The sequence below is a fragment of the Hermetia illucens genome, chromosome 5, assembly GCF_905115235.1.
Source record: "Hermetia illucens chromosome 5, iHerIll2.2.curated.20191125, whole genome shotgun sequence".
In the NCBI taxonomy this organism is placed as follows: Eukaryota; Metazoa; Arthropoda; class Insecta; order Diptera; family Stratiomyidae; genus Hermetia; species Hermetia illucens.
Window position 1 is genome coordinate 28,162,791 of NC_051853.1, and position 14,669 is coordinate 28,177,459.

Here is a 14,669-nt window from a genome sequence, read left to right on the forward strand (position 1 = left end):
ATTGATGAAGCTGCGGAGAAGGAAGGGAAACCGTCATGCACTTTCTCTGCGATTGCCCAGCTCTAGCTAGAGTCAGGTTACGGACACTGGGTAAACCATTCTTTTAGGGACCTCCGAGAGATTTCTAGCTGCAGGATGGGAGAGCTGCTTTCCTTCGTGAATGCTAAGGGCTGGCTCTGAAGATCCGAGCCGGCTAGACTCTGCCTCCCTGCTGCCATAAGAGCAGTCACGGTCTTAGGAGTTTGTGGCATCAAAACGGCGCACCACAGCGCTAATTGGGCTCCTCGGAGCGGCCATTGATACCTACCTACCCACCCAATCATTTTTCACATAGTTCCGATTATCAGCGCAGGATATAAATTCTCCAGCTAATATCCATACCTCACCATTCATCTATCTGTTGACTCCTATCATTAAAATATTGGGCATCATCTCAACGAATTATCCACCTGATAATTTGTGAGTGCAGCATAAAGAGGACAAAAAGAAAACCTATCAAAAGTCATAATGTGCCGAAAAAAATAATTCCAAATTATTTTTGACTAAACATATATTCACCGATAACTCAATAACATTCACTATTCAAACATAGATGGTAGTAATACTTAAAGCTAAGGGTCATATTGGTTGATTCTATCTACACGAATATTAAGTCAGTTTGGTGCGACACTTTGTCATCTTATTGAGAAAAAAAAATATCTAAAAAAATAGTCTTCATTCATACATAACGAATAATTCCTTGATAAACGAAATACAGTTTTGTTGTCTCTTTCATCGTGCTCAAACGAAAGCTTCCTGAGGTTGCAAGGGCATTAAAAAAATATTAAAACGAAATCAAATGACATTTACGACATGATTCTCAGTCCCGCATTCATCTACGCCACTTTCATTTCATAGTTTGTTCGAATAATTCAATTCATTACGCCAACTTCATCATTCTGACCGTTTAACAGTCCATCTAGTGAATTCAGCTTCACTTGGTCCAACTCCATATCGAACGAGTCTGGTTCATTCTCCATCGCTTCCGCCTCATTCTCTTGTTTTATGCGTTCTGCTTCCGATTCGGCTGCTTCCGCTTCGTGTTTTAGTATGTGCTTAGTCAAACTATATTTTTTCATGAACTTTTTGGGACAGAGTTCACACCGAAATTCCATTCCGCCAGTATGCACCAGCGTATGCATGTAAAGACCGCCCCGATGTCGATATGTTTTCCCACAAACTGAACATTCGTACGGTCTGCTCTCGGGGTGGATTAGTTTGTGTTGGTTTAAGTCACAAATTCGTCGGAATGTTTGACTACAGAAGTCACATGGATGCATCTTCTCGTTGACGTGACGCGCTTCGTGAATTCTCATGGACTCCTCACATACGAAACGCTTAGAACAAACTGAACATTGAAAATCCCTGTGTTTTCGCATATGAGCAAGTTGAGTGGGAGTATCGGTGAATGTCTGACCACAAATATTGCACATCAGCTTCGACCCATCCCCATGTACTTTCCTATGTATGTTAAGACAATGCGTGGTTTTGAATCTGAAACAAATTCAAATGATAATTCACAGTGAAATTATTGCGCAAAAATTTAAAACTATTCAAAAAAAACTCACGTTCTTTCGCATATTTCACATTTGAATCTGCGTTCACTGCGATGGGTTGCGGCGTGCAGCTGTAAGGCAGAAACTCGAGGAAAACGCTTTCCACACAGCTCACATTCGTGTGGTCTTTGTTGATTGTGAAAATGCCGTATGTGCCGGTTGAGACCTGTACGCTGACTATACTGTTTTCCGCACAACTGACAAACATGTCGTTCACCATGAGTTTCCATGTGCACTCCCAACCCACGCTTTGTTAAAACTTTCTGGCATATATGACATTGATACACCTTGTCCTCTCCAGGCTGTAGCATCGCCCTTTGCTTAGCCATTTTCGCCTTCGTCGATCCTTTTGGACGTCCTTTCGGCCGAGGAGTGAGTAATTTCAAAGCTGGTTTTGAAGTTGATTTGGGCCGTCCTCTTTTCGATGGTTTTGGAGCTACATCTTCCTGTTTCATGCACGATAAGTTTATCGACAGACGCCAAATGAGAACCAACTTACCGAGATCTCTTTTTTTGCAGGAGTATCACTAAACGAACTTTGGGCATCGGGAGCTTCGTCTCCTGAGTTTGGGTCATCTTCCTTTTCACTAGAAGAACTGTTTTGCAGAATTTCTGTATCCTCTAAATGGCATTCCGGTTCGAAAATTTCCTCCTTTTTGATGAACACACTTTCCCTGTTATCCTTGCTGTAGTCATAAATGAAACGGGCTTCTTCATACTCATAGTTATCTTGCTCCTGACGCGTTGTATTGTTTTTATTTGTAACCTTATGTGAAAGACGTTCCCTCCATTTTCTGTCCGTTTCCTCGCACTGGATCTTGAACTCATGTGCTTGTTCTAACTGCTTCATGCAACTAACGCACAAGCATTTTGGTAGCGCGTCATCCGGTTCAATCTGAATTGAATAAGAAAATTATGCGAATATTTTCAAACAATCTTCAGAACCTTTCAATTGCTATCTTTTCAGAGTTTCCAATCCTCAATTAAAGAGTTTTCAGAAGAAGGGTTAGGTCGAAAAAAATATTAACAGTGGAAACAAATCATGAGTCTAGCATTACTAACATTCGGCAGAAATGAAAATTTAAACAAAATCCTCTTTTTCTTTAGCCTTTGTCTCGTTCACAAGCTCGGTCGGCTCGTCATGATCGGTTTCGCTATTTTGTCCCATCAAAGGCCTGATCTGGGTGCAGTCGCCAAGCTTTCATATTCCTATCCAGTGTATCAAACCAACGTTTTCTCGGCCAGGCCTTTTGGTCGCTTACCATCGACTTCGATGTTTGGACCAATCTCGGCAAATGAATTCTCGTTAGCGCGAGTTACGTGACCATACCATCGAAGACGCCTCAGGCAATTTTTCCACGATCGGTGCAACCCCATATCGACCGTGGATATCCTCATTTCGAATGTGAGTCGAGTCCAATGTAACATCTTCGCCTCCATTACCGCAAGATGCCGCTCATTATCTTTTGCGGTTTCCCAACACTCAGAACCACAGAGGACAACAGGGCGAACGATATTGCGGTAAATTTTAGATTCATCTATCCATCGCAGCTCATTGGCCGGGAAGCAAAACACCGTTCTTATCATTAACGCAACAGAAGTGTTCTATATCTTGTGTACGTTGATGTCGGCTTTTGACAAGTCGATACAGATCTCTCTCACCATCCCGAGTGTTCAATTTATCGTAAAAATCTTTGTAGTGAACTGCTTTTGTAACAGCCTATCGCTTTCTTTGCTTCCCGGTTGGCATTCTTGTAAATTTGCTAATTTCCTGGCGTTTTATAGTCGAGAAACTTATGGAAGAGGCGATTCTTTTGACGGACTATCATTTGAACTTCAAAACTTATTCAAAATGAATACATGCTAAGCAGATTCAGCGGAATTGTAGAAATCAATATGGAAAGGTGAAAAGTTATCTTGCTTTGTAAGGAAGTTAACGAAAGAGTATATTTGTGAGGCTTCAAGAAGATAGTTTGCATTACCCAATTGAAAATGTGATGACCCCGATATGATATAGTTCTCCAGCTAGTACATGTGAGTAAGGCTCATACATTGCGCGCCTGGCTGAACACAGACGAAGGAAATTGTGCGCCCAACCAGTAAAACTGATCATCTACCGAACTAATAATCTACTAAAATCGACCACTTATATGATGCAGCTGTCGTTCGACAGAGGGAAAGCTATCTTGCTGCTCAGACGCCAGATATACTGAGTAACCCGCCTGAGAATATCGGTGCAGGCCCCATCGGAAATGGTCTTTTTGTCGGCGCTACGCATGCCATCAGACAAGTCCCGAAGGGGCGTCATACGATCTGCAGAATCGTTTAAGGCGATCGATGAACGGATGGGGTTGAAAGCTGTATTGACCACTGACAGAATTTGTTATTGCGCTGGTCAGGGAAGCAGAAGCTGCCGCAGATCGCAATGACTTCAGAACTATATACCGAATTACGAAGGACTTACATATGATCGCAAACTTTTCGATAGTTATTTGAGGGACGTTAACGATTGATTCCTCATCCATGATGACGAGCAGATGAAGACATGGGAGGAACAGTTCATCATGATTCTTAACCGTATCATATACGACGAAGTTCCGCCTCTTGTGAATGAAGTGGCTAGTCGCGATAACATGCGAATACGGACTGCTCCTCCAAACAGAAGAGAAATCATCTCGGCCATCAACGCACTCATACTGGTTGAAGCCGCTGGACTTGATCATCTCCAAGCAGTTACCATCGCTGCACCTGCTACTTAGATTCGTATGAAAATCATAGGAATCCGAGACCTTTCCCAGAGAGTATAAGAAGGGAATCGTCAAGAATCCAAAGAAGGGCACCCGTCTTGAGTGCGACTATTGCAGGCGTATCTGCGTACTCCCTTCCGTCGGAAAAATAGCTAAAATAATCCTAGAATGTATCAAAGAACATATCGAAAGCTTGATAGTCAGAGAGCCGTCCAGGCACCGTTCTGGATCCTCCTGTATGGAGTACATCAACACCCTGCAGACAATTTCGGAACAGTGCGTGGAATTTAGATCTTCACTTCACCTCTTCTTCATCAATTTCGAGAAATCTTTCGATAGTGTAGGAGGGAGTGCATCTGGGATGGTCTATGCAGGAGGGATATTCCAGAAAAACCAGTAATTATTATCAGAGTCAAATATGATGGCGCAAAATGTCACATGCTACATCAAGGAGAGAGAGAGAGGAATTTGAGATCCAAAACGGAGTCCGCCAGGGTTGCATCTTGTCACCAATATTATTTCTTTTTTTATCGCTGACGTTCTTCATTCTACCTTGTTCATGGAGGAGTTGAATAGACTGTGCCATCTTGGCTCAAACACCTGGGCTACGATGATGTTTGCTCTCTCACACGAGTCATGGACCTTGGCCAATGGGCTATGGATTTGGAAAGAGAATCAAGTAGAGTTCGACTGAAAATAAACACCAACAAGACTAAGGTTCTCAGTATGACGGATTATCGCACCCTTCCTATCTGTATTAGTGTGCAGAGCGTCGAAGGCGTCAATCAACTTGTATATCTAAGATGTATCGTTTCTACCGACAGTGACACTGTTACTCAAAAACTCCAAGGCTTCGTCGACTAGTCATCGGTCGCAGAACAGATGAGTTACCCGTCGGCACACAGACCAGTTACCCGTGGACGATGTAATCGAAGACGGGCATGGCAATGGATTAATGTGTGACCTCATTAAGGAGGTATGAAAATTCCATTCCTGGCTATGTCATGTAGTGGAACACTCTTCAAGATGGCCGAAGAGTGGGTTTCCCCAAAAGCAGAACAGTAGAGGAAGAGCGCGGATACTTCGGGAAATTCTGGAAGGAATTGAACACATTTAGGTGAACAGTGAAAGATGGTGCGTAGGCATGGTAGACCTGCTATGCAATAAAAGGGTTGAATGCAATCATCATTATATTTTTCTACAAAGTCCAAGCTAATAGACTTGAGAGCCATGGGGTAACCTGCCATAGATATAGAGATAGATTTTGGCTGACATAACTATTCTTAGCACAGAAGTCAAGCGATTATACACCCTCTGCCTCAAAAGTAAACGCAATCGCTGTATACACATGGCACCAATAACACCATCTATTGGCTGCTAGTTGATTCACGTAATGTAAACGTTCCCTTATAAACTGTCAAAGTTTCATGACTTTTAGTTCAGTGGAAGAGACCATTTTGTGACAGTAGTTTATGTGCATCGATCAACCTATATACAATTTTACAGGTCTACTTCTCTAAACTAGTGATCACGAATTAAATTCATTTTCTCGAAATTCTCAATATTAACTGAGATACGTGCGTTTAAATTTTTTCAAAACATTCCTCTGATTGGCTATGAAAGGAAATCATTTTGCATCAATTGGAAGACATTCAACAATCGCTATTCTGAACAACGTACCAATAAATGACATAAAAAAATCATTTGAATCCCTTGTAGATCGAGTAAAACAATGTATTTCAGTTGAGGGAGACCTTTTGCAATAAATTCAGTGTTTTGTCAAAATAAAATTCTTGTGTATTTTTTTATTCTTTTTGATAATTCTTTTTTTGGAGAGAATGTGAACAAATTACAAAGAATTACTGGGTAGATATACCTTTTAAGGGCAATGAAGCAGCACATTACCTAGCGAAGAACAAAAAGGAGAAAACTGAATGGACTTTGCCTCTCTGAGATGAGGGGTACTACCCTTCAACTCTCCGAAGAAGTGAAGTGAAGAAGTGGGAGTCACTCTAGATAAAAAAACTTCTTTGGAACAAACATGTAGAGGTAAAGATGAAACGAGCTATCCCAGCTTATGGACTGTGGAGACGGACCGTAGTCTCGACATAGGAACTCAGGCCTCATGTGGTAATGTGGATATACGTTGCCATCATTAGGCCGATGTTCGTATATGCATCCGTAGTGTGGTGGGTTAAGGTGAGACAAAAAGGTAAACTGTGTCTGGGTATCACTGGTGCCATGAGCACAACATCCGGCGCAGCTCTGAATGCACCACTCAATTTGGAGCCCCTGGATATATTTACTCAAAGCACTGCAATGAGAGCAGCTCATAGACATAATTCGATTAGATCTATGGAGAAACAACGGATGTGGGGGGCACAGAGCATTGGAAGAGTTACTGGGAGTACTGAATCCAGTTCTTACATGCCTTCCGATTCTCGTGTCCCCATACATCTGTTTGGTAGAAGATATGAAGTTACCCTGAAGCGTAGAAAGAACTGGGAAGTCCCAGGGGAATGCTTGGCGGGATATATGGAAGTCTTCTACTTTAATGGCTCAAAAACAGAAGAGGATTCTGAAGCCGGAGTCTACTTCTCGAATAAAAACGAGAAGTGGGCTTTTCCTTTGGGGCAATATGCAACGGTTTTTCAAGCCGAAGTTTATGCGATCCTAGGGGCGGCAACTGGGTGATTGACGAGCGGTTGAAGGGTAGGCGTATCGCAATCTGCAGTGATAGCCAAGGTGCATTGAGGGCGTTGAGTAGTTCTTGATCATCTCGAAAATCGTTCAGGAATGCAGAAACCGTTTGAACTCTATCTCTAGATTCAATACTGTGGAACTACTCTGGTTACCTGGTCACTGCGGCGTAGAGGGAAATGAAATCTCGGATGCTTTAGCGAAAGAGGGGTCAATCTTCCCTATGCCGGGGCCGAAACCAGCAATTGGAGTATCAGTAGCATTAGCTAAGTCTGTTTTCAAAAACTGGAAACAAGCTTCCCACAATGACAGGTGGCAGGGCCTAAATGCTGCTCGACACAATAAACTTTTCCTGCCAGAACCGAACATGCGTGCCGCAAAGTTTATCCTGTCGAAAAGCAGGAGGACTTGCAGGTGTGGGCATTCTGACAGGCCATAATTCACTAGCTGGGCATATGTTCAGAATAGGAATTACTCAAGATGATACGTGTCCCTCCTGTAATGAGGGAGCGGAGCATTTCCTTCGTGAATGCCCTGCCTATGGACGCATCAGGCATCAGATCTTTGGTGACGATGTTCTCCAGTTGCGACGGATAGCATCACATCCACTAACGGAAATCCTGCGATACGTTAACGAATTTGTAAAATTCCGTTAGACGGGGCAGGGAGTACAATAGGCCAACACGGTCTGAGTGCTCAAAAGCTGTAGCTTCTCTCCCACCACACACACATACCTAGCAAAGAAAAAACAAGGAATATCGCTCCATGGACCAGAATCCTTCAAGATAATCGATAGGGATTCACAGTCATAAGACAAGGAAGTTTAGTTGAGAGAATCGTACCAAGAATGAGGCAGCTCAGAGCGCTTCAGGGAATATTCAAAGGGACTCGTGAGATCCTTTAAACCCATACAAGAGGTACCACGTTCTGTCTGAAAAACTCGTCCGTATCGCAAGCATAATTGTATTTACCCCGGGGGAGCTCTTTCGCAAATTGTTACTTATTTCAGTGAACTCTCACGGGGAGAACGGCTCACTATAATAGTAAATTTTCATGTCGTAGAAAGTGAGACACTATCTAAGGCAAAAACAACGATGACATATAGGTATGGATCAAGTTCGATACGGTGGAATCAGGTACAAGAACAAAATAAGCTCAACAGGAGAGATCTATCTCGACTCTGAACTTCAGTTTTCAAAAGAATTCCTTCGTGTAATTGCCCAAGGGAGGTTCAATAGTGGTAACGCTTAAAAGACACATTGCTTAGTAACAGTTTTTCCCTGGTCACGGTTTGCCACATAGCCCAGGTTCCATGGAAATATAAAACGGCATTCCAAGCAACCAAGCGAGAATTTCTTTTAATCGTTACATCTCAGCTCTTAATTTATGAATTAATGATCCAAAGAGAATAGTCGGCGAAAGTACCAAGGTACATTAGCGTTCCATTTGTCACCCAGCATTAAGTGTGAAATAGAAATAATGTGAAATCACAGAATTTCACACCAAGGTCGAGAAAATTGGGTGACAACAAAAACCATTTCAACGCCCATTGGGATCCTAGAAACAACGGAATGCAAATGTCTTCTTGAAAGGAAAATTCCAAGGCTACGGACAAAAAAAGTGCAACTAGTGATAGTGGAAGGAACACGGAGTTAAGTCACAGTGCGCCACTGCCAACGCTATCACCGCCATTGATTACGTACGAAACCCTAATCCACCGGAACTCGCACCAAGAGGACGGAATGCAACTTACCGACACATTAGCGATTACTTTGAACATGGCGAGTATCCCTTTATTCTCCTTTTTGAATATGATTTCCAGGTTCTCTGTTGTCTCGCACACGCGGCAAGTATAGTCCGTGTTCATCTTGCCTTTGCAAGCAAAACCCGAAGTCAATACCAGAAAGCAGCCACTCGACACGAAACTTTGACAATGTTTGTTTGACAACTCCGAGTTCATTGTTTATACTAGTCGCAACACGAGAATCCGTCTGCTCGCGCACGTACATATCATCGGAACGCAATCCCAAAGCAGAACAAGTCTAACTTGAAAGTGAGTGTTAATGAAATTCGGCCAGCTGAGACCGACCTGACGGAAGAAAGATTATTGTTTCCAATAACCCCGCATAAAACTCCGTTCAAATTATCACAAAGGAATATTATAACTTAGTGACTTTATATTATTAGATTGAAGAAAATGTATTACTCACTGAAATTATAGTACAAGCTGAAAGGATGACAACTTTTTGGATCTCCATCTATAATTCATTCCTTAGGTCCTCTAGAATTCAACACTTTATGTAAATGCAAACTAATTTCGTCTAATATAATCTCCATGTCTGTTTCATATCATCCGCAACGAACCGTAGTTCCGGATTTTTCCTTGCAGTTTTTCAACGGTGTTCCGTTCCAAAGGTTCAGCTACATCGACTATGAAGCACGCTCTCTTGAGAAGCAGAAGTAGACCGAGTTTATTATGATTAGCACTATAGTCGATGGAAATAGTGTGATACCACAGTAGTTTGGTCTGATGATATTCTAAAATTTTCTGCCGGATATACTTATGAAACACATAGAAGTCATGTGCTTAATGGTCTCCACCCCTCAGTTGCATAACCTACTCTAAGTTGAAGTAAGAAATGTTTCTGTCTAGTAAAACAGTAGACGATTCATCATCATCAACGGCGCAACAACCGGTATCTGGTCTAGGCCTGCCTTAATAAGGAACTCTACACACCCCGGTTTTGCGCCGAGGTCCACCAATTCGATATCCCTAAAAGCTGTCTGGCGTCCTGACCTGCGCCATTGTTCCATCTCAGGCAGGGTCTGGCTCGTCTTCTTTTTCTACCATAGATATTGCCCTTATAGACTTTCCGGCTGGATCATCTTCATCCATACAGATTAAGTTACCTGACCACCGCAACCTGTTGAGCCAGATTTTTATCCACAACCAGACGGTCGTGGTATCGCTCATAGATTTCGTCGTAGGCTACGGAATCATCCAACCTCATGAAGTGGGCCGAAAATTCTTCGGAGGAATCTTCTCTTGAACGCGGCCAAGTGTTTGCAGTTTTTCCTGCTAAGAACCTTGGTTTCCGAGGAATACATAAGAACTGGCGGTCAAAGGGTTGTATAGGTCCCAGAGCGAAACGTGGATTGGTACCCACGATGAAGCATAAAACCCGGGAAATGCCTGCTGAGTCAAAACCAACAACTCTACTGCCAAACCCGAACTCCATCTCCACGTGGTGATCGCTGGGAGTTCTTTCTTCATGAAAAATTGCAGACTGAGAAGAATGGCGAGTCTCCCGCGCCTAAAAACGGGAAAAAATGTACCAACTGGTCCCCCAGGTTGGGGGTTGAATAGGACTGACAGGTTGTCAAAAAGAAAGTTACGAAGCCACGGAAGGAACCTCAGACAGGATGGATTTCAAAACGACGAATCCTGCAATGACAACGGAATAACGATTTGCGCATTTTCTCATGGAACGTGCGCTCCCCGTACAGACTGAATGCTGCTGAGCAGCTAGCCGATACCTTGTCCAAATATAAGACTGATGTAACAGCGGTGCAAGAAATGCGCCGGACAGAAACCGGTTTCCTGAAGAAGAGGCACTACACCATATATTATAGCGATCTTCTACAATAAGTGACCGTATGAGGAGACGTTTCGAGCGAAACAGTTTTTGTAAGCTGAAATAGGCTCTGTTAAGGTAAACTGTACATTTTGGGTTGTTCTTCCCATAATGTCAATATCGTCAGCGTAGGCCAGTAGTTGGGTGGACTCAAAGAGGATGGCGCCTCTCCCTCTCTTAGTGAAGAATGGTGAAACTAAATTTGGATCCGCACTAATCGAATTAGAATTATTTGCCAATATCCTATGAGTGGTGGCGCCTTTCAACTATTTATCATTCCAAAGGGGCTTAAGGTGTGGTAGCCACACTGTTTCTAAGTTCCAGCAGACTGGGTTGGCTCCAGATATTTAATGTCTGATCTAGATCGAGGTTACGCCCCTCCTTGTGTTGATGAGATTATCAAAGTATTTTCAATCCTCCTCTGAAAGATTTTTCTGATACCTGCGGAACATTCCGCAGATTTTTCTTCAGTGCCTCGAGGATTTCAGTGATCGGCATATTATTGGACAGATGCTGGTTTCAACTTCCAATCTCCCAACATATCAAATTTCATGGTGGTCTTTATCTTTTTCGTGCATTTTTTTCTTCTGAGCAAAACCATTATCCTGTCCTTTTTCTACAGACTTCTTCCCTCAATGTCAGGGTAAAATTAGGCGTGGCAAATTGAAACATTCATGGATTTCGGAAGCAAATCCGGGCTTAAACACGACATACGTCGAAAAGCTACGCAAAAAGTCAAATTTTAATATTTACATATGAAGAACATATGTACCAAGGAAACTACCATAGCAAACACTGTCAGCAAAAGCTGGGATTGTCTCGGAGAGACGAATTTATGATACATCGCTAAAAGATGTAGATGTGGATAAGCGATATTTTGCAGCAAGCCAGACAATTTAAGATAACTGGGATATATGGTTGTGATACTTCTAATATATGTGGTTTGAGCCCCGACCTTCGACTCCATTACTTGACCAAACTTTCTCCAGTCGATCCTCCTGGGGTCTCTGAAAGGTTTGGAGACCTCTGCGGCGAGATCTAGACTGAAACGTATCCAACTGTGATCTGAGAAGGATCTCTGGTCAGACACTCTTCAGTTCTCCTCGCTAAAAATCCCATTGTCGGTTAGTAGGGTGATGTCAACGACTTCCTCCCAACCGTCACAGTTCTCCGAGCTGGATGGAAGGTTAGTGTACTGCCCCTGTTACACACTGGTAATAATAAAATCAAAGAATTACTCACCTCTCTCATTGATTGTCGAGCTGCCCTAAAGCATATACCTTGCACTGACATCTTGATCTTGTTCGTTTGAAAGTGATGGGCTTCGCCTTCCGCTCGTCTGCCAGGCGTTTGCTGTTGTATTCCTCAACAATCGTCTGGTATAATATTTAACGAGGTCCTTTTCATCCCGCTCGTCGATAGTACCGGCCTTCTTATTCTTAGCAATCTTGCTGAGAATATGCATGGCGTTCTGGCACTGGCTATTGAGCAGGACACCAGTGGATCTTCGCTTCTTCGCCTCTGGTGACCGACGTTCTTGTCGGTTTTTACTTTTGAGGGATCCCCCGATATCGAGAGTTTCGGGTTAGAAGTACTATGTTTGGTGGTCTGTGGATTCCAGGCTGGAACGAACTAGTGGCGTCTGCCGCCTCGCTTCGGGAGGTCCCTGTGGTTTGTTTCAGCACAGCGGTGCTACCGCTGGCACCGAGTCTGCTGCTCTCGACGGCTACTGTCTCCTGGCTGAATGCCAGCAACTCGTCCTCCGATAATGCGCCTGACATCACCACCTGTTCTTTTATTGTCGGTTTATTTATTTTTTTTTTTAAATTGATTCTATGGCTTGGTCCTACGAATAGTCCGGGAAGAATGGTCACCCTGGCTGGTTTTACTTGAAACTGAAGGTGCCCAATGATAGCGAAACTGAAACATAGTTTCATTGAAATTTGAAACTGCATGAATGCTGTTTACTCCAAAAAGGAGTGCGAAAATGAAAATCAATCATGAAAAGTTTTCAAAAAACACAGAATCACATAAATCCTATTTTCATTCGCTGCGAGATTGTACCAGGGCGTGGGCCTTCTTTTAGAAAATTGCGCGCTGGTTTAGGTGTCGAAGATGCTGAAGACTCAAATTGGGAGGCTGCCAACCTTGTTGCATGACGAGGAAAGTAGTTTGACAATTCCGATCTAAGGGAATACAGTCTGAGTCGCAAAAAGATTTAGCCCATGGTAGAAAGAAGGAAACCCATGCCCGGGGTGAACGTTTTATATAAAATGTTTTGGCTACACACCAATTGAATCTTTGTTTCGAAAACAATATGTATCAATTCTGTAGTAAGTAAAGCGACAGAACCTCAAAACCTGACTACAATCAGAGGCTGGCGTTTCAAGGAAATAATGAACTTTGAGACCAAAGAGTTTTAAAATTATAGTGAGAGAATGGAAATTTTTGAAAAGCCAAAATTTCAACATGGCGACCTGCCCTAAAAGTGAAAAGCAACACCCAGTTGATCCCATCGGCTCAAACGCGGAAAAGATTGCAAAATTTTGCAGTTCAAGGCTTAACACACGGTTTGAGGGTTTAGCCATAGAGAGGAGTTATCTTTTGGCCGGTGGCCCATGATTCAGTGAGAGATAGCATGATCCATTGAACTGCTTTCCGTCCTCCAGCCAAAAACAATAAAAAGGGCGTCAGTGTTAGCGAAAGGAAAATGCATTGATCGTAGAATGCAACCCTGTCTCGATATGGCATGCAACTTTTTGGTTTGTTTTATTTGTATCGGTCATTTGTGCTCAGAGGTGGCGGCAAGGAAGATGGGGCGGCAACCCTATCGGCTAAACCAAAACCAAGTGGTCGAGGAGAACCTCCATAGTGGTGGCACCGGGAGACGCTGTAATCACTTTGGTTTGCCGGCCCTGATTCAGTAGGCGAATGCTCCAAAGACCTAATCAGGGCGATCAGACCCGAGTCTGCACGGGGACTCATCTGAAGTGGCAAATTGGTCACAAAACCTTACCAGGGGTATTCTGGTACCATGGGAACCGGGAAAGCCCCTGGACTCACATACTTCGGGTGAACTCCTGTTGTATGTGAGGATAGCTCGGTTATTTGCGGTTGGCCCCCCTAGTGGGAGTTTCATGGTGGTTGTGGTTGTGCTCAAGCGAGAAGAGACCTTCGGGCCTCGACGTGGTGTTGCGTATCAACATGGGTGCCGTACTCCATAGTTCGGTAGAGATTTAGGTAATTCTTGCATCCACCAGTATGAATGCTAAGCCATGCACTTGGTATAGACTGGTACCGTTGTTGCTTGTCTCAGCGGGGCTCTGATTGTGGTCACAAAATCAATCCGTGTCTTATGAGGACCGTAGGATTAAGTCTCACGACAGGTGCCTACGTAAAACACTATGGGCTTCACTGTATCGCTCATTAGACTCTCATGTGTGTTATACGGTCACTAGGAAAACCCCTACCCCTTTTCGTTTGAATTTTCGAGATGTTCCTTAATACATTCTAGGATTAATTTAGCTATTATCTTTGCAGGAAGTACAGATATATCTTTCCAGTCATTGCACTCAAGACGGATGTCTTCCTTGAGGATCTTAGGATTGCAAGAAACGGCATTTTAGAATGGGAATTTGACCAGAATTGAAGACTGGACGAGCTTGCGAGTAGATAAGTGCCACATATAAGCAACCATTAGATGTTTATCGGATTTTTCAGCTTTCCTCATTTTTTTATGGCAGACCATATATTACAACTATTCAGTCCATTTCTCCCGCCGACATCCGCTAGTTAGAAAATAAGGGTGCCATCTATCTATCGCATTTCCCAAACAATCACAATTGTTTTTTCGTTGTTCGACAGATCCGCTTATTTATAAGAATATCCACGAAGAGAAGATTTCGATTTCAGCATCAACACACGATTATTGGATGTTAAGATGGCAAAACTGACCAAATTTGTAGTTGTAAAAAATAAAAACAAACGTTGGC

At 43.0% G+C, this 14,669-nt stretch overlaps 1 protein-coding gene across 1 annotated transcript; it reads right to left on the reverse strand.

Annotated features, from left to right (window-relative positions):
* Positions 1-532: 532 nt before the first annotated feature.
* LOC119658519 (zinc finger protein 2-like) lies at positions 533-8,983 on the reverse strand. The gene is made up of 4 exons (XM_038065995.1): positions 8,796-8,983; positions 2,095-2,490; positions 1,608-2,041; positions 533-1,533 (listed from the first exon to the last, which is right to left on the reverse strand). The coding sequence occupies exons 1-4, from the start codon at positions 8,907-8,909 to the stop codon at positions 912-914; spliced, it is 1,566 nt and encodes a 521-aa protein (XP_037921923.1). The 5' UTR covers positions 8,910-8,983; the 3' UTR covers positions 533-911.
* Between the last annotated feature and the right edge of the window lie 5,686 nt (positions 8,984-14,669).

What these genes read in the sequence shown, in the direction of transcription:
- LOC119658519 (XM_038065995.1), bottom strand. Translation starts at nt 8,909, where the DNA reads ATGAACACGGACTATACTTGCCGCGTGTGCGAGACAACAGAGAACCTG. An exon ending in AAGTAATCGCTAATGTGTCG is followed by an intron (nt 2,491 to 8,795) that starts GTAAGTTGCATT and finishes TATTCAATTCAG; the next exon opens with ATTGAACCGGATGACGCGCT. An exon ending in TGTGAAATATGCGAAAGAAC is followed by an intron (nt 1,534 to 1,607) that starts GTGAGTTTTTTT and finishes AATTTGTTTCAG; the next exon opens with ATTCAAAACCACGCATTGTC.